General features: G+C 42.0%; 1 protein-coding gene across 1 annotated transcript in view; it reads left to right on the top strand.

Annotated features, from left to right (window-relative positions):
* ADAMTS2 (ADAM metallopeptidase with thrombospondin type 1 motif 2) overlaps positions 1-27,513 on the top strand; it is a 177,581-nt gene that overhangs the window by 92,041 nt on the left and 58,027 nt on the right. Inside the window, exon 4 of the mRNA XM_032124871.1 lies at positions 25,510-25,712. Within this exon, the coding sequence (XP_031980762.1) occupies positions 25,510-25,712 (203 nt within the window). The remainder of the gene's footprint in view (positions 1-25,509; positions 25,713-27,513) is intronic.

Here is a 27,513-nt window from a genome sequence, read left to right on the forward strand (position 1 = left end):
TGAAATTACTGATATTTCCATGCAGTTGCTACCAAATTCCTAAGTCTCACCCCATGAATCCCAAAGCCTTCAGACTGCTCTGAAGATTTTTGCAATTTCTGGCTGTTAAGCCCCCCCCAAAAAAAAGTTTAAAAAATTGCTGTTTAATTCTTTCTGCAATACATCTTCCAGGTGGCTTTCCTCTGTGGTTTAATTGTTTATTAGCTCCGGGGTCTTTTCTGAAATCAGAGAGAGTCTGACCAAGGACTGGCAAAGATTAAGGCACAGTCATGATGGTATGACTTCTTTCTTTCTCTGGGGAAAATAAAACCCAAAAACAACAAAAAAGGATGTTTGGTGTGGTGGAGGAGGAAGAACACACAAAGGAATGGATGAAAGGGAGACATTAAAAAAAAAGGAAAGCAGAAAAAAGGAAGTTTCTCTGTTATTTTTTAATTACTGAATATCTGTTTCTCAGCTAAATCTAGTTTCCATGGATTAAACAAAAGAATGGAGCGTGTCTGAACCTGTTGTAGCATGAAACAATATCTTTTTCTAATGATCTGCAGCCATGACCAGGAGGTAGGAGTCCCCTACTATTCATTATCCTGCTGCTCCATCCTGCGTGTTCTCAGGCCAGTCATTAATGGCATTTATCACTCTTCCTCCCCTGTGTAATATTCCTCACAGTGAGCTGGGTCTGATAAATTACCTTTGAAGAAGACAGCACCCAAAGTGAACCAATTTACAGCTTTTACCCTCTGGTGTACAAAACACAACCCAATGTTGTAGCTGGGTCTTTGAAGGAGATCCACACAGACAGTGGAATCAGAAATTAGTAAAAAGAGTTTTATATTCTTTTCTGTGGGGAAAAACAGACAATAAAATTCTGATGATGTTGAGTTTTCTTATCCCTGTGGTCAGAGTATTCTTGAAAAGAAAAAGACTTGGAAGATTTGCTGTTATTAAAGGTGCAGAGTAGCTGGTGGGCATCTCCAGAGAGCAAACGGTGCAGGTTTGTTGTGGTGGCACTGGTCTGGGATGTCTGCTCTCCATCCGTCACCTCCCTTTCCAGAGCTGCATTTTCCCTCTCTGTACCATGGTGTAACAATAAAAGTCTCTTTTGTAAGTGTTTTGAGATCTGTAGATTAAAAATTTGGCTGCTGCTCCTGCTCCCAGTGCTGCTGCTGCAGATGTGGTTGTTAAATCCACCTGGAAGCTCAGGCAGAACTTTACTGACTCCTTAAAAACCCACCTGATCTGGTACCATTCACATAGCACATCTCTGTGCAGGGTGGGATGGGCTGTTCCCTGCCCTCAGGGCAGCATCCCAGGCCCTCAGAGCTCACCTTTCTGGTTTTGGGGACTGCTCCTCACCAAGACTTTTCTCTCACCCAGCATGACAACGTGGCAGGGACAGCTGAGCTGCAGCTCAGTTGATTTAGGAGTGAGATTCAAGACTTGCTGTCTAGACGTTCTCTGCAGTGGATTTTCAGCTTCAGACTTAACGTGTTCCTTTTTTCCAAAGTCATTCAAATGGACTGACCTTTGGAGTCTGCTGAAAGAAAAGCAATCCCTCATTTCGAGATGTTGTGGTGATCTTTCTTTTGTGTGTTTGTAATAAGTGGCTTTAGCCTTCTCTTCCGTCTTGTTTATGCTTATCTCAATTTAATCTCTTAAATTTATATGATCTCCTACTGTAAAGGCAGTGTTAAAGATGTTTTTGAATATTATTATGAACATAAAACCCCGTTGCTTTTGGAATGCTCTAACTGCTTCATGAGTATTCAGGTTTCAGAAGAATTTATCCCCTGCTTGTATAGCAAAATAAAGAAAAGTTTGTGGGCACACAGGTTTGGATTCAGGTATATGGCTTGGGAAATGATGCAGAACATGAATTGCTGTTGGTCTTTGGGTAAATGCAAGTTTTGTTGAAATGGCCGTTAAACAGAGACTGAGGGCTTCTGTGGCTCTGCCTGCTGATGGGTCGGTCTCGCTGCCTGGGTTTGGCAGAACGAACCTGTGGCTTTATGACACATGTTTTAATGGAAATGTCCCATAGCAGAGATTAACAAACTTTCTTGCAGACAGTTTTGCTTTATGGTGCTGGCTCTGTGTGTGCCTCTCCCAGGGCTCATTACCCTCTCTGCAGAATACAATCTCTGCTAGTGCACTTAACTGGGGGCCATTCCTACACTAAATAAAACAAAATGCTTATGTTATTACTGGTCCAATTTTTAGTTAATATGTGGGTTTGAGATAGCACAGGATATATCCCTGGTTTTAAATAGTGTCTCATTAGCCACGCAGACAGCATCTTTCTGCATTATAAGTTACATAAGTTTAACCTTTGTTTTCCTTAACACCAATTTAACTCCCTTCAGTTACTCCTAACGTTAATAGAAAAGAATCAGAGTAATTTTTGATTGGTAATATCATATTGTCAAAAATGAGTATGTATATTGAAATTACAATTGGGAATAATCTAAAAAGATGATACATTTTAGACGATGCAATTATCCCTAAATTAGGAGTAACAAAAATGAGGTGTATCCAACATTGAGATTATAGTCAGAGAAATCCTAGCAAGTGAAGACACAAAAATATAAAGGATGAATTATTTTGTTTTTTTAACTTAAAATTTTAAGTTAAAAAAAAGATTTGCGTCTATGTTCATCTATATACTCAGGGCAGGATGCTATTCTTTGTGATTTAAGTTCTGTAACTTCAGACAGGATGTACTGTATCCTTCATATGAAGATGGCTGGAGCCATCTGAAATATCCCCCAGGCTGTGCAGGTACTCACTGAACACACACAGCAAACCCCAATGCAACTAATTTCATTCTCCCTTTCCCAAGCCTAGGAAAGTTTCTTTACTCTTGGTTGTGATGGGCATAAAGCATCCATACTGTCTGAGTTTCAGAATTTTGCTGAAAATTCCTTGGAATGGGTTAAAGAAGAAAGAAACTTGACTTGTTCAATTTACCAACTTGCATTCCAGGATTCTGAATGTTCCTCCAGCTTCCAGTGATTAAATAGCAGTGCTGGTGTCTGGACAGGCCCAAGGGACCTGGCTGTGCTTTTATGGGCACAGACTTCTCTCCTACAATGTGCTCTGATTAATAGCCATTGTGTTGCCTGCTCTTTTCCCATTACCAGGAGTTCCACAAGAGCATAACTCTGTGGTGAGCTGGGATCAAGCTTTGAAATAATCTACTTAGAGAGATTTGAAATGGTATTTAAAAAATAGTGGGACAATGATTGTGAGCTCTCTGCTTCTTCCTAGCAAGTCAGAAGCAAAAACTGTGGTTGGGGTTTTGGGCTGACTTCTCTTTTGATTTTGAGACCAGTGATGCAGCACATTGGTTGAGCTAATGATATCTCCAAGTGTACTAACAAAACACTGCTCTGGTGGTCTTGAAAAGCAAAAATATGGGATAAATACCTCGCAGTCCTCTCAGCGACACGATTATCTCTGGCACAGATGATGTCTGCTTAGTAATGCTTATGTTCTTAGTTGCATTTTGGTTATCTTGCAAAGATTAGGATGAAACTGTGGTGCTCTTAGTGGGGAAATCTCTCATTATTTTCTGGAGCTGAAAATATGCTTGTACATTTTGGAGTTGAGGTTTGAACCAGCACTAAACTGTCTGCTGTGAGATAGGACCTTGATAAGGGGAAGGAAGAGAAATATGAAATGACTTATAGGAAAGACTGAGCAGTCCAATAGCATCTGTGGTGTTGCTCCTAAATGCTTTTCTACTCCAGAAAATGTATTTAATGTATGGCAGCACACACATAATCCGTTGCACCTTTCTTTTTCTCTGTTGTGCAGTTTTATCTTGCACATTAAGTATCTCACCAGACTCTCGGTCTGTTTAATGTTCAGGATACTAGAAGATGACTTAGACCTCTACATGAAGGATACCCAGCTGTTCCTGTCTGCAAGCATTTGAGTTATATCTTTATTAGCTAGTAAAATAAAAGGCTGGATAGCAGAATTGTGGAGATTTTCCACCAACGCACAGTTCGTGTGCCTGCAGCTCACACTGGAGGATGTTTGAAATGGCTTTGGCATGTTTTCCTGTCTCTCTTACTCAGTTGAGCACATACCCACTTCTCAGAACTATTGACAAGGTTACTTCAATTCACCCACATATTTGGATTAGTTTTTCACTGGTCTCCATGGTAAATAACGGAACTAAAGGCCTTGGCTGAATGGAAGCTGGAAGAACAATGCAAGAACATCTGTGCTGCTTGCACACGTTATTTGAAAATCTCTTCTGTCTACGTATCAAAAATTTGTGACAGCTGTGAAGGTCCTACAATTCCTTCAGTGCAACTAAAAGATTAAAAACCTAAAAAAGTCTGGAATTGTATTTAAAGCAGTCACATCCAAGAGACTTTCTGAAGGCAGCTGCTGGGGAATGAATTTAAACACTTTTTATGATATCTGATGGAATAGAAGTAGAAAAAAGTTAGGCTGGGGTTTTGAGAAATTAAATCCTGCTCTTGCTTCTCATGGATTGTCATCCCAACACTGGCCTGTCCCTGGAAAGATGCTGCTTGAAACACTGTGCTGGGAAGAGAAGCCAGCAAGATAGAAAAGGGCTAAAATCCACGAGGGTGTGTGGAAGTCACTGTGGAATATTGCAGTCACCCAGGCAGTTTGGAGAATTACATCTGGATCGTGAAGAGTCAAGTACCATGGAGAACAGCTGCTGAACCCTGTGCCTGTTGCCAGCTGGACAGATCCCCTCTCCTGGGGCAAGGCAGGGCAGGCTCTGGCGGGGACGTGTGGTGCCTACAGGGAGGCACAAAGGTCTGTTTGCTCTGTGCTATCTTTACCGTGGAAGAGCCTCAGGAGGGTCACTGGGCTGGATTTAGGAGGTGTCAGGTCCAATGGACACCATCTTGCTAAAGCTGATCACCTGAATCATGCCTTGTGCACTTTTCCTTGTTTCTAGTGTGGAAACCAGGCAAGAAAAACACTTACGGAATGTGACTGCTTCGGTGTGCCACTGCATCTCACCTGTTTGCAAGGTGTGTGAATGTGCCGTAGATAGAAATAGGCAATAAAAACCTGCCTAGGTTTTGTGTTTGTTTTTTTTTTTTCTTTTTTGATATGGGTAATAAGCTCACAGGAAAATGTGGTTTAAATTACCAGTAAAACCCATTAATGGAGGGAGGATGAGAAGGGTAATCCTCAAGCTTGCCTGAAGGTTGAATGAGGTAGTGGGGGTTCCTGGAATATGCTTTGAAGGGTGCTCCGTGTCCTGCTTAATTTATTGCTGCCCTAAATCTGAGCAAGGACAAGGCTGAAGACACATCCACAGGGCCCGTGGGAAGTCTGGAAAGGCTGGTTCTTCTCTTTTGGGTGCACCATGTTGCTGTCTCAAAGTAGAAGACTCTTCTGAGCCAGGCTTGGAGGCACAAAGGCTCTTAGGTGGTATCATCTCCTCCTGCTGCCATCTCCCTGTTCTGCTGAAAGGCCAGCTGATTATCGTGAATTTTGCTGTTATTTGATATATAGCATTTTCTAACAAAATCCAAAGAAAGATGTGATGAAAGGTTTATATGTAAGTAATTATAATGCTGCAGTATTCAGTGCAGGCAGAAATTAATATATGAGGTGAAAATGTCAAAATAAAAGGTCAGGAAAGTGAATTACAGAGAAAGCTGAGCATTAGCTAAGAGGCAGTGTTTGTTGGCAGAAGCTCCCTCCAGTATAAAAAAGGTTAGGAAGGAGGCTTATGAAGACCGAATATTTCACACACAATTAAAATTCTGTATCAGTTATCTTGAAGAGTCATGTAGCATAGTTAAACTAGGACAATTAATATAATGAAAAATTCATGTTTATAGCTTCTGGCTTTTGCCTGGGGATACTTCATAATCCAAAAGTGACCCTTTCCCTTAGAGGTGATTCCAAGAGCTTGACACGACATAGGTGGGGCAAGGGAAATATAGTCAAAGAAAACAGATTTCTTAAAATAATAGCCACCAACTATAAACACAACTGAGAAACATTTAATAACATTTCTTTTTCATAATAAACAGAGCTATCCCTTTATATAAGCAGGGCAGCCATGCAGCATTAAACAATGATTTACTAGGGCTCTGAGTGGTGGAATCACCGTTTCTATTTTAGCAATAAGCAATAACAATAAATTGTTTAGGAGGATGCTACAGAAAAAAGTGTTGGAGGAAATGCATGATGATTGATTTCTCAGAATTAAACTACACAGACATATTGAATCAATGAGCTCTTTGTTCTTAAAGCTTCACCTACTCTGGCTGCTGAAATTGGAGATTTATGTTGTCAAAAAAATTGTAATAACTATAAATTTCTATGCTGGTGTCTGTTAAAGTTAATCCACTTGCTTCCAATATGAAACTGATTGTTTTTTGGTTTTCCTAAGTTGCCTCACAGATTTAGTCATCGGAATAGCTGGTTTTCATTCCAGCAGAGGTTTGCTATTAAAGCTGTTGTCCTACTGAATGTAGATTTCAAGGATTATTCATTCATTTACTTAATGTATTGCCCCAAATTACTTATGCAAAGTAATGCAATTTAATGGTGGAGTTATTGATCATTTTTGCTTTTGTAAATGTACTTTAAGGAGGCAGATTAAATGAATCTTAACAAAATCTGAAGTTAAGTACTAAAAGGATCTCTACTTTGGCAAGCTTCTGTAGGCAGCGTGCTCTAGACCTTGCATAACCTGGCACGGATCGATGGCATCTGGTGATGTGCTGACTCTTGGGGATGCTGCACTAGCAAAGTACCTGTGTGTGGTGTTCTGCCTGCAAGCCTGAAAGTGACTCTTCTCCTCAGCTGCACAGAGACCTCTTGCACATAGTATTCACTTTTGTCCATCTCTATTGATAGCTGTACCCGAATCTTCATTAATTTTTAACACAGATGCACTGTATGCAATGTAGGAAACTGATGTCTCCTAGCCAGACGATCCCAGCAGGTCTGCTGGCTGCAGTGAGTCTGCATCCTGCCCCTGTACTGGAAGCACTGCCCACAAACCACGGGTGTCAATAGCAAGTCTTGTCTGTGGTTTCACACCAGTTGCACATACAAGGTCCAAATCCGAAATGGATGTACCCGTGTATTTCCTGTGGTGTAATTCATTTATCTCACATAGAGTTTCCTGTTCTCTAGACCGCTGTGAATGACTGTAACTATCCTCTTGTTAGATCCTTTGCTCCATATCCCCTGCTTTTTTACTCTATTTTAAGGAGGCAAAGTTTGCCTATGTGTGTAACTCTCCTCCTCCCATTTTTCCATCATTTGCTTCATCTTCTTTCCCAACATTCTAACCCTCTGCCTCAAATCAGTGTCCCCAGCCAGCTGACCATCAGCAGCAGGTGTAGGAGCAGGTAGTTTCTTGAGTTACTGGTTTTAATTAAAAGGTTGTTGGAGGTTCTTTTGTTTGGGATTTTTTTTACTATTCAGCTACTACTGTAAAATCCCAGCTGTGTTTTTATGTGCCCGACACAACCTGGTCTAGGTTGCAGTGGAGGAATTTTTGATGGCGTGGTGCAGCTGTGGGTGCACTTCTCTTCTGAAAGATGACTTTGCAGAGATAACATTGTGGACTTCCATATGCATTGCTGTGAAATGCTGCCAGATTTCATTGTGCTGTTGGAAATAGAGCATTTGTTTGAGTGCTGACCTATATGAAGTCAAGCCTGGGTCACAAAATCAAGGTGATTTCTCTCCTCATCCACTCATCAGCAGCAACAGAGGTTTGTACCCAGAATTTAGGTAACCTTGTTATGTCAGTCCAGATGCAACCCAGGTCATTTTTCCACATGTATCTTGATCCTGTAGTAAAACAAAATCACAATTAATTATGAAGAGAAATGGGTCAGCTACAAAATACATCTAGAAAAATTGCATGATATCTTAAAATATTTTTAAATCAGGCATGGGATAAGTGTAAATCCTAAATCTCCTTAAACTGTTTTTTTTTTCTCAATGGAATTAGTAAACCTGTGCCTAACCTTACCTTACTCACCTTCTCTGGATGTCATAAACTCTGTCACAGGCTCCTGGGACCCAGGATGCTGCTCCTGTTGTGTTATAGCCCCATTGATGTGACTGTCACCTGGAGGTTTGGAGAGTGTGGTTCGTTCTCTGTCCTTTGGCTGTTCCCTATGTTATGAAATCGCCATTTCCAGAGCAGTTCACCTCGAAGAGAATGTGTTTGCTTGGGGTGCCAAGGCTGGCTGTGCTGAGCCCTGCCTGCCCTCTGCTCTGCTGCAGAGCTGTTTGCAGTCAGTGGCCTCAGGATACTCCCGTAGATCTAATGTTGATTTGAGAGGAAGGACCAGATTGGGGAGAGCAGTGGGCTCACTGAGAGTTAAAGTTTTTAAAGCTTTTAATGGAATCTGTAACATCTGCATCTAGAACTGCAGCATAAAAATTAATTATCAAATGATAATGCCTTTGATAGGAATCTCTTGGTTAGGAAAGCTGAAGATGATTCCATGTAAATGCTTCTCCTATTTGAATTATAAGAAAAATCAGTATTTCTGGTCCTTTTTCTCTTTTAGCAATTTAGATTATCCTTCTTAAGGTAAGACCTGCTCTGAACCTGATCATGGATTTTACTCCATGTTCACCACCATGAGGTTTGAAAACTTTATACTTCAGTAGCTGTAGGGAAGTGCTCAGCATCTCAGGGTCTGTGTTCAGGAGAGCCACCCGTCTAATAACTGATTTCTAGTTAGTTATTTTTTGTGCATTATCTTTCTGCAGATACAAAACTATTCTTGTCTTTTTCATTTTGCTTATCATTATTGCTGTTTAATGATAGATGATTCAAGGGAATACACAAAATGAAGAAATCTTGGAAACCTCCCTTAGGGTGTTGTGGAGAGTATATGTGGGAATGCACAGTTTAATTAAGACTACCTGGCAGACATTCAGGCAAGGGAAGTCATGTTTAAGTAATTTGCTGGAGTTGTTTGAGGATATAACTGCCACAAGAGATAAGGGGAAGTCAGTGCTTATGGTATATTTAAATTTTGAAGGAGGTTTCTGCATCCAGAATGAGTGTCCATGCTGTAGCCTGGCAGGAGAGGTTCATGACTGGTAGGACACTGAATTCGGGACAAGGTCCATTGGGAAGCGGTATAGGAATAACAATTTTCCTGCTAATCTTCTGTGCTAAATGCCACCTGTATTGCTGTGTGCACTGGGGAAGATGTTGTGTTGGAAGTAATCCATCATGGAGTGGGACAGCTGAGGAAGTGGAGAGTCCATGGGTATCTGTGGGAGAAGAAGTTGTCAGTGGAAGCCACCATTCAGTGGAGCCTGGGGACAAGGGGACCCAGGGACTGTGGCACTTTGCCTGCTCTCTACTGGTGTCTGCTGCCTGTCCCTGCCAGGAGCTGGGTGTTTGTGTCTCCTCCTGGCCCTGCCTGTGGCTGCCAGAGCACCCTGGGGAAGGGACCTGGCAATGCCAGCCCAGCGGGGATGTGTGTCCTGGGAGAACAGAGCCTTTCTGCCTACAGCTGAATGGGGAAGGATGGATGTGTGTGGGGATTATCTCTATTGTAGGTGGAGATCCTGGCTGTGCATTCATAGGCTGCTCTGACCTGCTGTGTATAGGTGGCTGTACAGGAGCCCACCTGGGTTCCTGCGCTGAGGCCAAGGGTCATTCCCAGTGATAAACTTCCATGTGTGTCATGCATCCAGCCAGGAAAATCTCCTGTCCCCTGCAAAACAAGGAATGATGTAAACGGACAGTGCAGACACACTGTGGTATATATAAACTTTTATCCAGGTATTTGTGTTGTATATATATGGAGTAGGTTTAATCACACATAGCAGGGAATTGTGTAACTGTGCGGGAGGATTAACCTTGATTTAATCGGAACAGTTTTTTTATTGCTTTTAAACAAATTGACAGGTAAGCACTGGCTCCTTAGACATGACAGCTCTCATGCTAAGTCTGGATGACAGAAGATTTGAGTGGTTTCAGCATTAAAACATCCAGAGAGGCTTTTCACAGCCCTGGACCCAGTTGATGTGATGTTAAGAAGCCCCTAACTTCCCAAATCTCATAAGGGCTGCAAAGTTAAGCACAGTGTTCCTCAGCTTAGAGTTTAAACTTTTAAATCCCAACCTGCCAGGCAGTCAGAACGGGCCTCTTGTGAAGGTGAATTGCATTTAGCATATGGTTTTATTAGATGAGACTCTTCTCAGCCATGTCAGGCATGAAAGACTGAGTATAAATAATGTGTTTAAAGGCTGCATAGAACTGCTGTCTGTAAAACAATGTGTTGCTCTGAAATTGCCAATTAGGTCTCCTGTTTGTTTTGTTGTGGAAGAAAGACATGCACTCTGACAGTTCATACTTTTTTCTTTTGTTCAGAGTAGGAAATAGAAAATCCTGGTCTTTTCTCACATTTCCAACTGACATTCTAAAGAGGCTTATTCAGTGCTGAGATGTGCACGAGTTACTGAGTTTTATTGGGTTTTAGTTATGGCTAATAAAACCCATTTTCTGCCCAGTTATTTAATTTGCATCTATAATTGCTGCAGTTGTACATAAATTAGACATGCAATCGGAAGCCTAATTCAGCTTGTCTACTCCTTCTGCTACACCCATAATTATGGAGCTGTGGTAGCTTCATGTTAAGAGATTTACAGAAGTTTTGGAAAGCATTTGGCTCCAGGGAGGAAATGGCTTGTTGCTATCAGCTGCTTTACGTGATGGTCATACAGAACGCCCAGCCTGGGCTGGAAACACCAGCACTGATGAGGGACACCCCCTGCCCTGCAGGATTTCCAGTCAGAGCAGATCTGGCAGGAGCTGTAGCAGCAGCCACGTGCTGTGGTGCCAGTGCAGCCGTTCAGAGCCTGGTGCAAGTGCTGGCCCTGCGTTACCTGCCCTGGTACAAGTTTAGTCCCTGGATGTGTCTTTCCAGCCTCTTTCCCTTTCCTCCCAAGCTGCCAAGGGGAAGAACGGGGAAGCTCCTGGGATCTCTACTCTTGTCTTGGCCTCTTTCTTTCCCATGCATCCGTAAGTCTGGGGAAACTTCAAAAGCTGAGAGCTGGTATTACTCACATGGGCATTACTCCAAGATAACGTGTGTCAGGAAGGCAGGGGTAGGAAGAAGGCTGTGCTGGTGCCAGCTGAGCTGTGGTGGTCCCACATACATGAAATGGCTCCGTTTGGCCCTGTCAGCCTCTCTTCTTGCAGTTCTTCACCAGTGTTTCCATCAGTGGTCCAACACTTGAAAGCACATTAAAATGCCTCTTCCCAAAGCCCTCTGGCTCCATGGTCATACTCTACAAGTATCTGCCAAACAAAGTAATCTTCTTTCCAAACCTAAACAACCCTTCTTCCCTCTCACACATGCTTTTTGGCATGAACCTTTCCTTGCTCAGATAATTATCTACAGAACCTGTTGGGGTTTTGCCATGACTTGTCTTTGGGGAAGGGGGTTGGTTTTCTAGAGGTTATTCTGAGTTGCAAGGAGAGAGAAGGTGGAAACATGTCCCTGTTAAAATTAAGGTGCTGATATCAGCGGGGCAGGATGTTGCCCACAGGCCCTTGGGCATGTTTTGGCCTTGCTGAGGTTGATAGCTGTAAGTAATGTCTGGATTGAACTAGATACAGGCCTGGAAGGCTGGGAAACAAACAGACAGGAGCTGCCTTTGCAGCTGGATGAGAAGGTACTTTTTTTTTCCACTTTCTCTTTCCCCTGACTAATGGCAGCTGAGGGTTTCTGCAAGACGAGTTCGTTTCCCTGGGTGAATTTGGGACATATAGGCAAGACCACATGCTGTACTCTATAGGTTTTGGGTTTTTAAAAATCTTTTCACCAGGAAGTTCAGTCGGTTGCCTTAGTTTCTCTGTTGTGAGACTTCAAATGCATCTGAAATTTGTGATGTTAAGATATAATCCTGGCAGGTTAATGCTTCAGACATTTTGTTCTTTGCTGACTTTCCTTGTACTTTAGGTGATCCAAATACTGGTGTTCTCTTTTGTCTCCCACAGCATTGCTTGGCTTTCCAGAGGAATTTTTAAAACATAATTTTAGTGGAATTGCCAAAAAATATTTAGTTCTCCCAAACATAAAAACCTCACTGTGGAGCCCACCTTTGGTCAGAAGAGATGGCTGAAACTCATGCAATGGGCAGTGGTTGCTGCACTAATTTCATACCACAGTTCGACACTCTCGCTTTGCGAGGAAAAAAGAAGAAAAAACCTTTAAAAGGTTTTTCCCTTCACAAGCTGCTTTGCTTCCCCTCTTTTCATATTGTAATTTTTTCATTGAGGTTGGGTTTGTTTGGTGTAGGTTTCCCCCTCTCCCCTCCCTCAACAAGCTGGTTGCTCAGAATCTGTATTTTCTGATTTTTAGCCCGGCTAAGAACCATTGCTAAAGTCAGAGAACAATCTCCCATTCAACTGGTCAAGAAGTCAAGGTCAAGACTAAAATCTCAAAGCTTAAAGTGAGGCAGTCTCTGCAAAAAAATCAAGCTCTCAGGTGGGATCTCCCTCATATTCCTGGTTGTGTCAAATTCCCAGAGGTTCCAATTCTTTGGCAAGGTGCAGCCCTTTCCTTCTTTCTGTGAACTAACTGCTTTAAATCCCATTATACCTTCAAGACCTAAGGCATGGACAAACTTTGCCATGCTTGGAGTCCCACAAGACAGAGCTGGCTCCTGTCACTGGGAGATGAGCACCCCTATGCTGGCAAGGTTGAGTGTGCCCAGAGAAACAACTCAAGGCCAGTCTGGATGAGGTTTTGAACAACTTGATGATGCCTCTGCTCATTGCAGGGGGGCTGAAATAGGTGGCCTTTAAAAGTCCTTTGCATCCCAAACTATTCTATGATTCTATGTCCTCCTCTCTGCTGTAGCCTGAGCTGGTTGGGCACTTTCCTATTGCGGCATGTATGTTCACCAAAATGAAATGTGAGTCCTTATTACATTATTTAATTTTTATTACATATTTTAATTTTTAATCACTAAAAATCCCCTGTGATTTGATTTGAAAATAATTTCAAAACAATCACAACTTTGTTTTTGGTGAACCAGTTATTCAGCAAAATATAAGAGTTGCCCAGCTGCACTGCAGTATTTGAGACCAAGGCACTTTGGACTCAAACCAGAATGTAAGAAACCTTTCCGAATGCTTCAGAAATTTTAGAGAAGATAAGCCAGAAATAGATTGGAAAGAGCGAAAAAGTAATACATTAAAATTCTCTGATCCTAAGAGAAATGTAGGAAAGGTTGAATGGAAAGCTTTGCACTGAAAAGGCAGCCTGGAGCTCACTTGACTGGAGAACCAGGCAATGAGAGCACCTGGATGCCATCAACCCTCAGCTTTCTTCTGAGGCTCACTGGGACAGTAGTGCTGCTGATATCATTTTTCTAATAAAGTTGAAACCAGTGAGAAAGTGATGGGTATTGATTAGTGTCAGCTTCAATAAATACATGTCCAGCTCCCACACTGTGCTGGAGCATTCCGACTCCTGCAGGTCCAAAGTAATTGTTGAGGACTCATGGGGGCTTCCAGGGCACCACAGCAAAGAGGAGTCTTTATTGACTGTGGTACTTTCATGTCTTATTTCATAACTGAGTAGCGCTGTTGTTGGACAAGTAAATGCTCTTTTGTATGACTTTCAAAAACATTCTTTTTCAGCACGGATTTATGGTCTCAGATCTGGTTGAACAGGTACAATGGATGAACTGAAGGAGACTGAAATATTTGTGGTACTTATGTTGCTGAGGAGACAGGTAGGAAGCTGCTCTTTGGGAACAACAATCTGTTGAAGAGACAGACCCTGACACCCAACATGTGCCTTCTTCAGCTGCCAAAAAATATTACTTTTCCCTCCAGCCTTGCTTCCCCTTTGCTACAAATGTCACTTCATTCCTTTAAAGTAAGTTCAGTTACTGTTAACTTTGCTGTTTATCTTTGCAGACTTTTCTTTTTAGGATAATGGGAAAATATGAAGAATTGCTATGTCGAAACATTGAAGAAATAATACTCTTTTGCTCAGCAAGAACTGAAAGTGGATGGAGTCTGTTCTGACTTCAGATAAGGGAACCACATTACTACTTCTGTTAGCACAGGATGCATTAATAATTAATATCATCAGAGTTTGTATGATCTATTACCTAAACATTTAGGTTTTTGGAAGAATAAAGAAGATTAATATCGACAACTTTTTACCTCTTGATTCCCAAAATGGAACATAAACTCTGGTGCTGCAGCCGGTGATTTGTGGAAGGTTTTTGTACTTCTGTTTTCTCCCTGTGATTGTTGTTCAACTGATCACAGGTATTTTTAGAATCAGGTAAAGTAGGAGTGGCTTGGTTAGCCAGTTCTTAACATGTGGAAACATGATAGAATTCAACTAATCAAGTCCAGTATTTGGATAAAACTTGTAAGTCATTGCAGGAACTCAGATCTGGAGTGACTCTGTTTTTACCAGTTTTAGAGAGAATGTGTTAATTACTGGAAGCCTTTACCATGTATGTCAGCACTGCTCTCAGTTAACTTCTTGGTTACTTTAGCAACTGCTTTTTAAGGCAATTTGAAAGAGGGTTTTTTTGGTGTTGGCTTTAACATTTCCATTTGTTACTATGCAAAAGTAACAGGCTAGAGGCTAAATGGTCTTTAAATACTGTTCCAGTTCCAGAGGCAGAAACTACTTGGAGCTTTGGAACAGCTGTCTACTTTTACCCTTAACAGCATCCACTCTTTCTCTAGCATCCATTGACTTGTTTAGTCCTCTTAGCTTTCATTTGGGTTAAAACCATTTAAAGAGAATTTAATTGAGTTAAAAAAACCTTTAATATCTCAATTTTCTGTTGTTTCTGATAGTTTTCTAATGTTTGACTTAATTTAAAAACATTTCTAATAGGAAGCTATCAAGAGTGTTGTTCATCCCTCAACCCTCCAGCCACCTTTGTACCTTGTTAAAATACACAGTTCTCTTATTTTAGCAATTATTACATGTAAGTATATCTATACATATGTGTGTGTATATATATATATATATATAAAAGAGGTTTCTCAGCCCTTCTTACTGGGCATTATGCATTTGCTTTTCAAAGTCTGATTTCATTCTCTGTAGTAAGACCAGAGCAGTCATTACTATTAAAGCAATTTTATAGCATTCTGCAAAGGGAATACAAATGCAGTTGCTGACCACTTTGAGCCTTATTTGCACAAAGATGATTTCTTTAATTCAGGAGATAAATTCCTTGCTACCTAATTCTTGAAAGGCTTTTATTTTGAGGTAACTCTGATTTGTCCCTATAGAAGAGTTGTCTGTTGCCTGCCAAGGAGCACTACATCCTACCAGCTACATCTCATTTAGTAGACGAATGACCCAAGTTTGATTAGGCTACAAGCCAATTTGAAGGACAAGTCAGTCAGTGCTGAGTATACCTTCTTTATCAATAAGATGTGAACAACCCAACAAAAATACAGAGGTCCTGAAATGATGATTGTTTCTTTGGAGGAATGGGGGTACATGGTGGAAAGAGAAGAAATGGAAACTCCTTTTAGTCCTGGCACTTATAGTTGAGTTCGGTGAAATTTTTTATTGGTGATAAAAAATCCTGAATTTTTCACTGAACTTCACATGGGTAAAGAAAGAAAAATGCTGAAAATGTTGAGGGGTTTCATGGCAGTGCATTCTAAACAAACCATCTCCCTTCTTTCCCTTGAGCTATCTTATAATTTTAATTGATTCTCTGCATTGAGACTCAAAGTGCATGATTTCATATCAAATGAGTAAAGTATGATTTCAGATGAACTGAAATGTTTTGTTTGTTCCTTCAGTTTAAAAAAAAGTTCAGTATTCAAGACCATTTGACCTGAAAGGAATTAAAAATATTTTGGACCTGCCAGAAAACTAAATAAATGCATGTTGACCTGTTCTAATCCCTCTAAAGCTCACAGATATTAATGCTAAATTTATCTTGAGAAAGGAACCTGCCTGCAGGTGCTGGGGAGATGGTTTCCCTGGCAAACCTTGGCATTTGTCCCTGTTCTCCCTGAAGCTCAGGGGCTGTTCCCAGGACACAGCTTTCAGGGATGGGGAGTGGGAGGTGGGAGGAAGCCCTGGCATTTCTTTCCTATGAACTGCAGCAGGAAAACTGACGGTGATTTCTTTTCACTTTTGCATTTGTGTCCTCACAACTTCTGCCTCTAAATTTGCCTTTTCACCAGAGGGTTTTGGTATCCTTGCACCCATTCTTCTTCTTTCCTTCTTCCCTACCATCCTTCCCCCTCTCTCCAGCCCCAATCCATGTTCATGAAGAGCACTACCTGTTGAAAGCACATTTTCCCTGCTGTCATTGCCAGGACCCATCTCCCTCCCACCCATCCACCACAATAGAAGGGCAGCATTTCACAGTTTGCCTTTTGTAGGGCCTGACAGATTTAGAGCTCTTGTACAAATAACAAAAGAAGCCTTTGCCCTTGATTTTGAAATGCCTTGGGACTAAACCTCATGCGCTTTCACTGGAGCAGAGACTGATTCTCTCTTTCAGGGTTTTTTACTGTCATTTTGAAGTTTAAGAAATTCCTGCATCCTCCAAGTGAGCTTTGTCCTTCCTACAGTCTCTAATCAATTGCAGCTGGGTTTGTTAGTGCAGAAGGTCCAAGCAGATTCAGCAACAAGGATATTTTAAAAACATAGGTAAAATTGTAACTCCTTCTCCCTCAGTTTTAAATCCTGCCAGCATAAGTAGCCAAGGCATCATGTATTGCAGTGCCTTTGCTCAGCCTGTCCAGATGAGGTTTTCTTCTTCTAATACTCCAACTAACTTTTTTTTTTGTCTGTCTCTCTGACTGCTGATTTATGGCATAATATTCTGAGATGTACAAGAAGTCGGTTGAACTTACGGATATTGCAAAATACACACATTTTTTACCTTAGAATTTGGGAAAATTTCTTCCTATGCTTCTCTTCACAAGGTGAAATGAGCAGACTGTTTACTTTGTCTAATTAAAAGACCATTATGATTATGTAGGAAAGAGGAGCTGTTTGCATTGTCATTTTTGCAGTATGTTATTTACACTGATGAGTTTTATATTCTACTTGACATCGAGAACATTCAATTGTATAATTTACGACTTTGTGAGACTTTATAACTGAGAAAAGTGCTGCCCTTTTAAAAGGATGGAATAATTCCACTTTGAAATGTTTCCAAAAGACAAGACTTGAGGTTATGGCTAAAAAGCATAGGAAAGATACATATTTGCTTCAGCTGTTATTTTCAGTAATATTTCCAATGATATATTGTTATCTTTGTCTTTTCTCCCTGATCTCACCCTCCTGCCCTGGATAGGAATTTGACTTTTGTTACCTGTGTGGTTTTTAATATTATTTTGTTAAACTGTAATTAAACTTCATTTCCCCTTCTTGCAGAATACTTGGCTTATGGAAAGACAACTGCCATCCCATGTAATCTGTTGTTATTCAGGTCCTGCACCACGGCTTGGCATTTCATTCTGTTAAAAATGCAAGTGGGATTGTTAGACATGTCACCTACAAAGCCAGGGGTCAGCTTGGCAGCTTACTTAATGTGCTAATTTGCTGTAATTTAATCATGCTTGGAATATGGATTGGACATCTGAGTATCTCGGTGGCAGACTTGGACTCAAATAGCCCATAAACACTTCGTTAAAGCCTGGTCAGGAAAAGTGAGTTGCGGTCGGCTCCTTGATCCCTTGCCTTTGGGACTTCAGGTGGGATCTTTGGGGCTCGTAGAACTCCATGGAGCTGTGGCTCTGTGCCCAGTGCCTGTGTGGAGATGTGGCTGAACTCTGCAGTTTAATTAATTATGCATTAGCTGCAAATGAGATTGAGTGCGGTGAGCTCCCTTTGTAGCTCTCTGTGAGTGATACAGAGCAAAGCCTGCTTTGCCCGGGCACAATGTGCACTCCAGGGCTTGGGAGGGGTGGAGCCCTTTTCCCAGGCCAGATGTGGGCTCTTGGAGTGCGTGGGGTGTGGTAAATCAGGCACCTTGTTGTGCAAGTCACAGGCTCTGGAATACAGGCCAGCTTACAATGACTTGTCAAAATATTTGCCAGATAGCACTTCTTAGATGCAATCAATTAAGTCAGTGAAACTTAGAAGTTGGCCCCTAAATTAATTTCCTAGAGTAGTTTTTTTGCCCCTTTTTGAGCTTACTTTTAAGCACTGAATTTGGGCATCTTGCTCATGCATTATTTGGTGCTAAATTGTGAAACCTGTATTTGCATTAGTAAGGCTGATAGCTGAAAATTTTCCAAAGGATAAGTTTCGCTGTTGGACAAAAATTTGTATTCTGTTCTCAGAGAGCTCCATTTCAACCAGGTCACACAGACTGGCTGGTTTACTGGCTGGTTTGCCATTTCTTTCATTTCCCCTTTTTGACTATTATGTTGTAAGACGAAAGTTAAAATTTTAACACAGTATGTGTCACCATTTAAAAAAAAAAAGTTTTAGCCTGGGGTATTCTATTACCTCGCTCTCACTTAATCTTCTAACAGTGCAATTATCTCTCATCTTTATGTTATTCTTTGTGTGACTCTGGTCCTGATGAGATCAGTTTAGTTTTCAGCTTATCTTTTTAGTATTGTTATATCTTTTCTCTTTGTTGTAATATGCCAGAAAAGATCTCCCTGGCAGCACCTAGCTGTGGTTATTCTCAGTGCCTCTGGCCTGGCCACTTGCCACTGTGTCCACCTGGTCATTTTTACTGCACTAATTGGTTTACCCTTTGGAAAAACTTTTTTTTTTTTTTTTTTTTTTTTTTTTTTTTTTTTTTTTTTTTTTTAAATTCTCTATTTTTCAACTTTGGTAGGTTCATCTTTGTTTTCTTTATAACACTGATTCTCTGATCTAGGTTTAGATTGCATATTAAGAAAAAGATCTTCCCTGTGAGGGTGATGAGGCCCTGGCACGAGTTGCCCAGAGGAAGTGTGGCTGCCCCATCCCTGGAAATGTCCAAGGCCAGGTTGGAGGGGACTTGGAGCAACCTGGAAAATGTCCCTGCCCATGGCAGGGGGATGAAATGAAATGAGCTTTAAGGTCCCTTCCAACCCAAACCATTTTGTGATTTTATGATTTAGGCAGGCACTTGAGCATGTCCTCAGTTTCAAAGTCACTGTGCTGTTGCAAAGGTGACAAGAAGAAAAGGGAACATTGCTTGTGCCTGTGTGTTTGCAAGAATGTGCATTCACTCTGCAAATGGGGGACAATAGTTCTGCCCCAAGGAATTTACAAGAATTGCTCTCTATATGAAATACTGTTAAATTCTTTGAACTCCTGATTTCAAATGCCAGGACAAGACCATTCCAGCAGGAGCTCAGCTGCTGTTATCTGCTGGCCTTCAGGCAGCTTGAGTCTGAGACCTATTTTTGGAGAGCCCAGCCCAACTTACCCCAACAGCTGTGGCAAACTCCCCCATGTCAGATGAAAGGTGGAGAAGGCTCTGTGTTAAAATGTGATTTGACCAGAAATGGCATTACCATAACTGAGAGGCAGGAGGTTGTAATGAGATCATATGGTCAGCAAGGCATGCAGCCGAAAAGTTTCCTTTTGGCTGGCTGCTTCTTTGCAGATGAGGGCAGGACAATTCATAACGTTGGAGAGGATGCCTGGTGCATGCCCAGTCTTTGGTTTACTAGTGTGATCTTGCTTTTGGTTTATGTAAAAAAGTGTGAGGAATTTGATCATGCTCCTCAAGAGAATTCTGCTGCAGTAATTGCTCTTGGTTAACGATTTACCAAGTAGCAGTCATTGTTAACCTGTGAGTCAAGAAATCCCAAGGATCCCATGAAAATTGAGCTCCAAGTTAAAATTGCGTTGAGGCAGTGTCCTCCTGGAGATGCCTTTTAAACAGGGCTGACTTGGTATCCTGTACCCAGTGCACTCTGTGAGATTTCCTTCTCTTGTTTAGGCCGTTTTCAATTTGCTTTCACCTCACAGAAGCTCTCTCCCATTTTAATTCCCTGCTGCCTTTACCCAGTTTTCTTATGAGTGATCTATAGCAGAAGGGTCCAAATTCAGACTGTAGCATGGGAAAGGGATTTATAAATTATGAAACGCCAATGTAGCTGAGCAGGATGGTTAAGGGGGAGAAGAAAGACAAGTAGAGGACATTTGGAAAACAAAGCAGAGAGCAGAGGAAGGTGAGCAGGGCTGTAAAACCAGCAGAAATAAGTTTTTAAAGAAATGAAAAATCAGAGAAACTATTGGTTAGGAAATGAACAAAGCACAACATGATTGTGTGCAACTGGACTGAAAAACAAAACCCCAAACTGAGGAACTTAAAAATGGGAGAATGAATCACTAGGGGATAAAATCCAAGGTTTAATGACTGTTCATTGTCGACTCCAACCTCCATGGGTTGGGCTTCAATTTACCATGGAAGACAAACAAGGGTTTTGGTAGAATACATGATCAGGCTAATTGGAGGCTGATTAGGGAGTCAGTTGATCACAGAGGACTGATGCAACAGAAGCCTACAGGATCTGAGTGGCAGGGAGTGCTGCAGAAAGATGGCTCATGATTTAAGGTGCAATTCCCAAGAGAGCAGTTCTCTGTCAAGCTGTCAGTGGGGCTTGGTACTTTTCCAGAGGTGCAGATGTACTTGAGCAGTGGCAAGCTGAGAGCTAAAGCAAGTCCACCCTGTCTACTTCTGCTTCGGTACCACACAGCCTGTTCCTCCTGCATTTGCAGCACCGAGGGATGGATGGGCTCATGCCTACACTGGGATTGTAGTTCCAGGCTTGGAGCGGCACTGCCACCAGCTGTGGTGCAGCTGAGCAGGGCTGGGTGCCCAGGCCTCCTGTGCTGTCACAGATGTATTTGCCACCACAGCAGAACGGGCTCCAGCTGTGCTTCACTGGTGCTCAGTCTGAGTCACTGGGGTGAAAAACATAAAAACAACAACGCAAAAGCTAGCGGTTTGCAGCAAGGAATGGGAAGCTGGCAGTTCCTTCAACAATGTGTCCCAGGAATTGAGATGAGTGGCAAAGCAGCAGATCAGAAGTGCTGGTTCTCGTGTGGCTGCAGAGAAGGTGCTCAGCAGTCGGCTCAGGTGTTCGTCTGCTCCCACACTGACAGATGAAGTGTCCACAAAAGCAAACCAGCTGCATTTCAATGGTGGCTGGCTGGTCTGAATGCTGCACACTCAGGTTTGAAATGAAATTGCAGCTCATTGCTGTGCTGACAAGCTGCAGATGATGGCTGTGAACATGACACACAGTTCAGTCTCCCAGCTGCTCATCCTGGTCTCTGCTCAGGGCTTGCCAGAAAGTTTCCTTCTCCCTATCAGAAAGAGGAGGTAAAATATTAGAAACTGCTTTATTAGGACAATATTGCTGCTGTGAGATTGGGGAACCCTAAGGCTGGTACTGTTAAAGTGCAGTTGTTTCATAAGGACTGTAGGTGCAGCCATATTTTCCTGAAAGGGGTCATGAAAAAAACCAAAACAAGGTCATGAGCCAGCAACTGCGGATTTGGTGGATGTCCTAAAGGGAGTGACAGAAAACACAGGGAGAGGCAGTTTTCATGGCAGGCAGTGTGTTCATGCTTCAGTAACTCAGAGCAGCTGTTTGAGCTTTGCCTGCCATGATGGGTGAGGGAGAATCAGGAGATGTCATGTAATTGGGTTTCCATAAAGAACATGATATCAAACATTCATGAACAAGGCGAAAATTCCCAGAAAATAAGGTGGTGTCATCCCAAACTGTTGCAGATGGAGAATTCTTCTGAAGACCTGCAAAGGCAATACTAATTTACAACGTGGGCACTTTTTATTCCTTCTCTGGAAGATGGTCTGCAGTTGTAGGAGAAAATTACTGAAACACCACTGAGTTTTTAGCTGGCATTAGAAAAAAAGAGGGGTTGAGGGATTTTTTGGATGAACTGTTAGAGTGCTGCTGTCTTTTGATTTATTTTGAATGAGCAGCAAAAGTGAAAAATAGAAGCTTGTCTCTGAGTGGTTAATTTTCACAAATGTGAATTTTTCCTAGCAGGAGCAAGAGGGTTTCAACACAGGCTGTTGTGAGGCTCTGCAAATGCTCTCCATCTCTCTTGGGAGATGGAGAACAAAGTTGGCACCAATAATTAGTGGCTGATTTGGCAAAAGCTGCTGAAAATTGATATCTGAGGCAGAGGTCTTGGGATGATTTAGTAAAACAGTGCAGTTTGAGATTACTTTTGTGATGTTAGTGTTCAAAGTGCAGGGGTGATCAGAAGCAATGTAATGTGCAAAATGTGAAGCAGGAATATGGTGTCTTATTTAGTTCTTTGTGCTTTCTCTTGAGCTTTTCTAGCCTATTGTTAGCAGTACAATGATACAGCAAAGTTACTGATGTTAACTAAGGAAAGTTGAGATGCCAAAACACCACAAATTTCTCATTTACTACAGATGGAGCTTTGTTTCTCTTTGCTAAAATAGGGGTATTAATTTCACTTGGATGTAACTGTCATTTAGGAGCAAATCCAACATGGAAATAACATCGCATGGTCCAGAAAATCCAGCAATTCATCATTCAAGATCCTGAGAGGCAGAGCAGCACTGGAGGAGGACTCTGTGGGGTTTGTGGTCAGGCGTGTGTGGAGGCATCCCTGCCCATCTGGGGACAGCCTCCGGGAAAGAGCACTGGGTGGGAAGTTGGGATATGAACCAGAAATCTTGCAGCTACTGTTGTAAATGTTTTGAGCTGTGTTTCTGGTCTTGGGATGGTTCCAGCACCAGCTGGAGCCAGTGTGGCTTTCTTTCTGCTGGGAAACACATGGGGTTGGTGCCTCAGAGGTACCAGTGCCCACTGGATGTGTTGTCTTGAGATGGAACAGTTGAGGGGTGAAGGTAACTGTGTGTATGGGGAATTTTTATGGTCCAAAGAAAATTTAAAGTGGTTGGTTGGCACCTACTGGCAGTGAGATGACTTCCAAGGAACATCCTGGTAACTTTTCTCAGGAGTTGGCAGGACTGTAGGGACTACAGTGTGACAGTGATGAAGTGAGCAGCAAAGAGGGAGGACAGGCAGTTTTCACTGCAGGATGGTAGGATCACATTTTGCCTCTGGCTGATTTACTCACAGCAGGAATAAAGACACCGCACCAGGAGTTAGTTTGACACATAAGGGAAAGAAATGAAAGCACAAAAGCTCAGATACCTTGACAGCCAATCACCCACCCAAATAACAGCCCACTAGCCAGCAGAGCTTCCTGTCCACAGCCTCACTGCCGGGCTCAGGCTCTCCCTCTACCCAGCACTACTGTTCTGCAGTAGCACCTCTGATAGCTTTGCCTTGCTGCTGATTGCTTTAGCTTTTTATGAGCAGCAGAGAGAAGACATGACCTGCAACCCCTGCCAGTCTAGGCTTACTTTCTTACAGATCTTTTAAGATTTATGCTCAAATTTTACAGTAACTGTGATTTTTCTTGTAGATCATGAATATATGATTGCCTCATGGTCCCACAGTGAGTCCCCACTGTGATGGCTTGGTCACTACTTCTGAGCATTAGCTAGGAAATTTTAACACTGAAGTTTTCCTGATGGAGTAAACCACAAGGCAGGGCTGGAGCTGGCTGCCTGGCAGGTCTGGAGCCTGATAAAGAGCTGCCTCCATTGCTGCCAGGCCAGGCTCATTCGCCCTCCATGGTTTATGTGGGAGTGACAGCTGGGCTCTTTGTGAAGAATGAATTTTCATGCTGAATCATGGATTCTGATCAGACTAATTTTAAAAGCTTGTGGCCCCAGGAGCAGAAGCTGGAGGGAGCCTTGAGGCTGGCAATGAGAATGTGGTGGTTGTGCTTGTTAACTACATTAAACGTTGCTGTTTGGGGAGAAGGACATGGGGGCTCCATGGGGATGTAGGATCATGACGTGGGACCTTCTCTCTGTCCACTGAGCAAGGGGAGCCCTGCCAGTGCAGCGCAGAGGAGATCCCTGCAGCTGTGGATCTCAGGACAAGCGTGTCCTTGAAGCTTGCTGGAAAATGGCAAGAAGCTGCGTCTTTCAGGGGCTGTCCTTTGCCTGGAGGTCTCTTCAAAGAGGACAGAGACCAGCTTCTCACCACACAAGGCACAGCCTGGGGCCCGGGGCAGTAACGATTGCTCCGTGTGGGTTGGGGATGCCTGGTGTGTGTCCCTGCGGGCAGCCGGAGGCTGTGCAGGTCGGTGTGTTGTTCTCACCTCAGTGGGGAGCTGTGGGGCACTCTACTCGGGCTGCACATTGCCCAGCACCTGCTGACACAGCAGCCTGAGGCTGCGAAGTTCAGGCAAGAGCACAGATGTTCTTGCGATGAGCTCAGTGATCTGGTGACTCATTCCCTTCCCAAGCAGCCACTTTTGATGTGAAAACTTCAATGAATGAAAATGGAGAATCCACTTTTGTAACATTTCCAAGAGCTATTTCTCATTTCTGGTTTGAAGGTGACGGCTTGGGCTTCCTCCCTTTGCTTCCCAATATATTTCTGTGAATGAAGCATTGGGACCTTTACTCAACTCACAGCCCTCTCACCACCTTTGCTGACCTCTCCAAGCGAGTCTTTCCTGACATCTGCTAAAATCAAGAGGTTTTTAGTGGTGATTCTAGTCTCTTGTAATGCAAATGGTAATAATGATATTAATACTAATCATTGTTATTCTGTACGATGAAATGTCAAGATTCCATATTTTCAAGTTAATTTTTAGTGGGTAAGTGCCACATTAAGCATGTCCATCTTGTCAGAGAACATGCTTTTCATATCACAGGAACTGTTAGAAATTATTAGTAATGAAGGGGACAACTGTCGTGCCTGGTGGGTTGGTCTTTGACATGCAGTAATGCAAAGTGACATGGAAAATTCAGAATGAAGGGTGTAAAGCTGCTCAAAAAATTGTGGAAGTTGCTATAAATTAATTAATCTTGTATCTAAAATGTGGTACTGAGCTGTTGTGATAAATAGGATCCATGTTACTACTGTTGGATTGCATGTGTGTAACTAGGAAAGGAGCTAATGGGCGGAGGCCAGGGGGACTGGTTTGGTGGTACCTGCCTGGATAGCAAAAGGTTGTAGTGGCAACTGCACTTACCTTGAAATAGGAGTCTGTGGGCAGTAAGATCAGACTTTGAGGTATGTGTCTATCTTTAACTGTTCTAAATAGAGGCTATCCTGGGTAGCACAGGATCCCTGGACAGTGTATTTCTGTCAGAAGTACTTTTAAGCAACAAGTATTTTACTGCAAACAGCTCCATTCTTCTCATCAAGATTCTCATCATTGGTATGACTTCTCTTTTGGGCCTGTATTTATTATGCAGTATTACTTTGTAGAAAGTATTGCTTTTACTTTGCAAAATAAAAACATTTTAGGCCATATTTCTCTCTCAATTAGGTAATTTTTAATTGACATTACATGAAACTAGTATATCATTATTAGCTGTTACATAACACTTAGAACATAACAAATACTGCTACTTCAAATTTGTCTTAGCTGAAACCTGAACCTCTCCTGGCTGATAACTCATTTGTCTGTTTGATTTCAGCCTCCAACCTCACTGGTTTGGACAATCTCGACAGCGCGCTGGGCCTTGTTGAAGAGCAGGTGCAGAGATCGAGGCAGCGCCGTCGAAGGCATGCGACAGAGGATGATTACAACATTGAGGTCCTCCTGGGGGTTGATGACTCAGTTGTTCAGTTCCATGGGAAAGAACATGTTCAGAAGTACCTGCTGACCTTGATGAATATTGTGAGTACAGCCCTGCGTGCTGCCTGGCGGGAAGGCTCTGAAAGGGCTGGGAATGTAGGTTGGGTAAGCCACTTGAATAAGAAGTAAAAGATTTTTCTCGTGGTAGGAGAAAAAATAACTCTAGGAGGGAAATCCAGGCCACTTTCAGAAAATCCAATAGGGGAGAAGCAAAAAAAAAAAAAAAAAAAAGGAACCAAGACAGAAGCTGAATGTGGGACTGTTAAAATGTTCAAAGTCCTGCTTATGTACTTTGGTGGGTGGGGACACAAGGTCAGGGGCTCAGGTTTTTGGAAGTCATTATGTTTTAGCTGTATATTCACTTAATCTAAGCTTCCTGCTGAGGAACACAGTTTGAAGAACTGTCTTCAAATAAGGTTCTAACAGAAATTACAGTTGGCTTTTACATTTTTAAAACTACTCAGCTAAATTCTTTGATTTCTCAACAGCCACTTTAGGTCCCAGGGCACCTCCCCGCTCCTTGTTCACACTGCAGTAAGATGTTATGCAGTATAACACTGAGCTTTCTTAAATTGATTTAGTATTTACTCCGTGACTGACATCTTTAGGTTTCCTTAGTTAAATATTTAATCTTCAGAACCATAGTCTGTGCAACAAACTATATAGTGTAGGAGTGATGAAAGGAGACACTGCGGAATATTGTGTTTGAAAGAATCACTTTTTATTTCTAAATATCAATGCAGTCCTCTAGTACCCCAGACAGTAAGCAAGGATGCTATTTTTTAGAAAAGAACCAAGACTTGAAAAATCATCCCAGATCAAAACCAAAATAGATTTTATTCTTTTGCCCAAAAAATAGAAGTAAATGATAGCCCCCCTAAAAGGCAACTCATTTGGGGATGACTTTCTTCCTTCTCCTTCCCGTCTGGAATAGGAGTCTTTTCTCAATAAGACACAGTTCTGAAAAAGCTTTGGGCTCAGTGAATGTGTGTTCTTAGTAAAATAGTGTTGAGTAAAAATTTGTAGGTCTGCTCTGTTTTTGACAAATGGAGTCTGACTGCTGAAGTTTACAGTTGTGTCAAGAGGATGAGCCTGTAGATGACTCCTTTCACTTTACAAAACACAGAGGCAGAAATCCAGGCTATTAGGTAGATTTGCCTGGGATGTAGTTTTTCCAAGATATATTTTTTCAATTATGAAGCTTGGTTTTTTCTTTCTTTATTATGTTCTTTTAGCAATGTGCACAATATCACTGTTTTTCATTTTAAATGAGAGCTGGAATACAATTTAAGAAAATCCCCTGTGTGATATAAATTCAGTTATGACTTTTTGGAACAGCATTGTAAATAGTTAAAAACCTGCCCTAACACTGGAGTTATGGGGTACTTGGTGTCTGCTCTGATGGCTGTAAATGCATATATTCTAACAGAAATGACATAGTGAATTTCATTTATTTGTGTGGTTTGTTTCCTCTGAGGCTTAAAACAAAGTCTACAGTGAAACAGATGGTTTTATGCATCTCTAAATTAACAAGTCAAACAGGCCAAACCAGGAATGTGGCAAACAAGCCAAAATAGATTAAACAGGACTCTTTACTTATCATCTCACTTAAATCTATTTTTAAGGATTAAAATATACAGTAATGGTAAAGAAGCCATAAACGTTCCAGCTCTGGAATATACTTTTTCCTAATTTTAGTAAACCATCCAAGACACAAATTGCAAGAAATAACAACTCTTAAGCAGCCTGTCTCTGCAAGTGGTTTAGAAAGTGCAGCCTGTGTAACCATCCCCACAGGGCACAGCAGCTCTTGGCATAGGCAGCAATTGTTCTGTTGAGAGCT

This window comes from Corvus moneduloides, chromosome 15 (assembly GCF_009650955.1).
Source record: "Corvus moneduloides isolate bCorMon1 chromosome 15, bCorMon1.pri, whole genome shotgun sequence".
In the NCBI taxonomy this organism is placed as follows: Eukaryota; Metazoa; Chordata; class Aves; order Passeriformes; family Corvidae; genus Corvus; species Corvus moneduloides.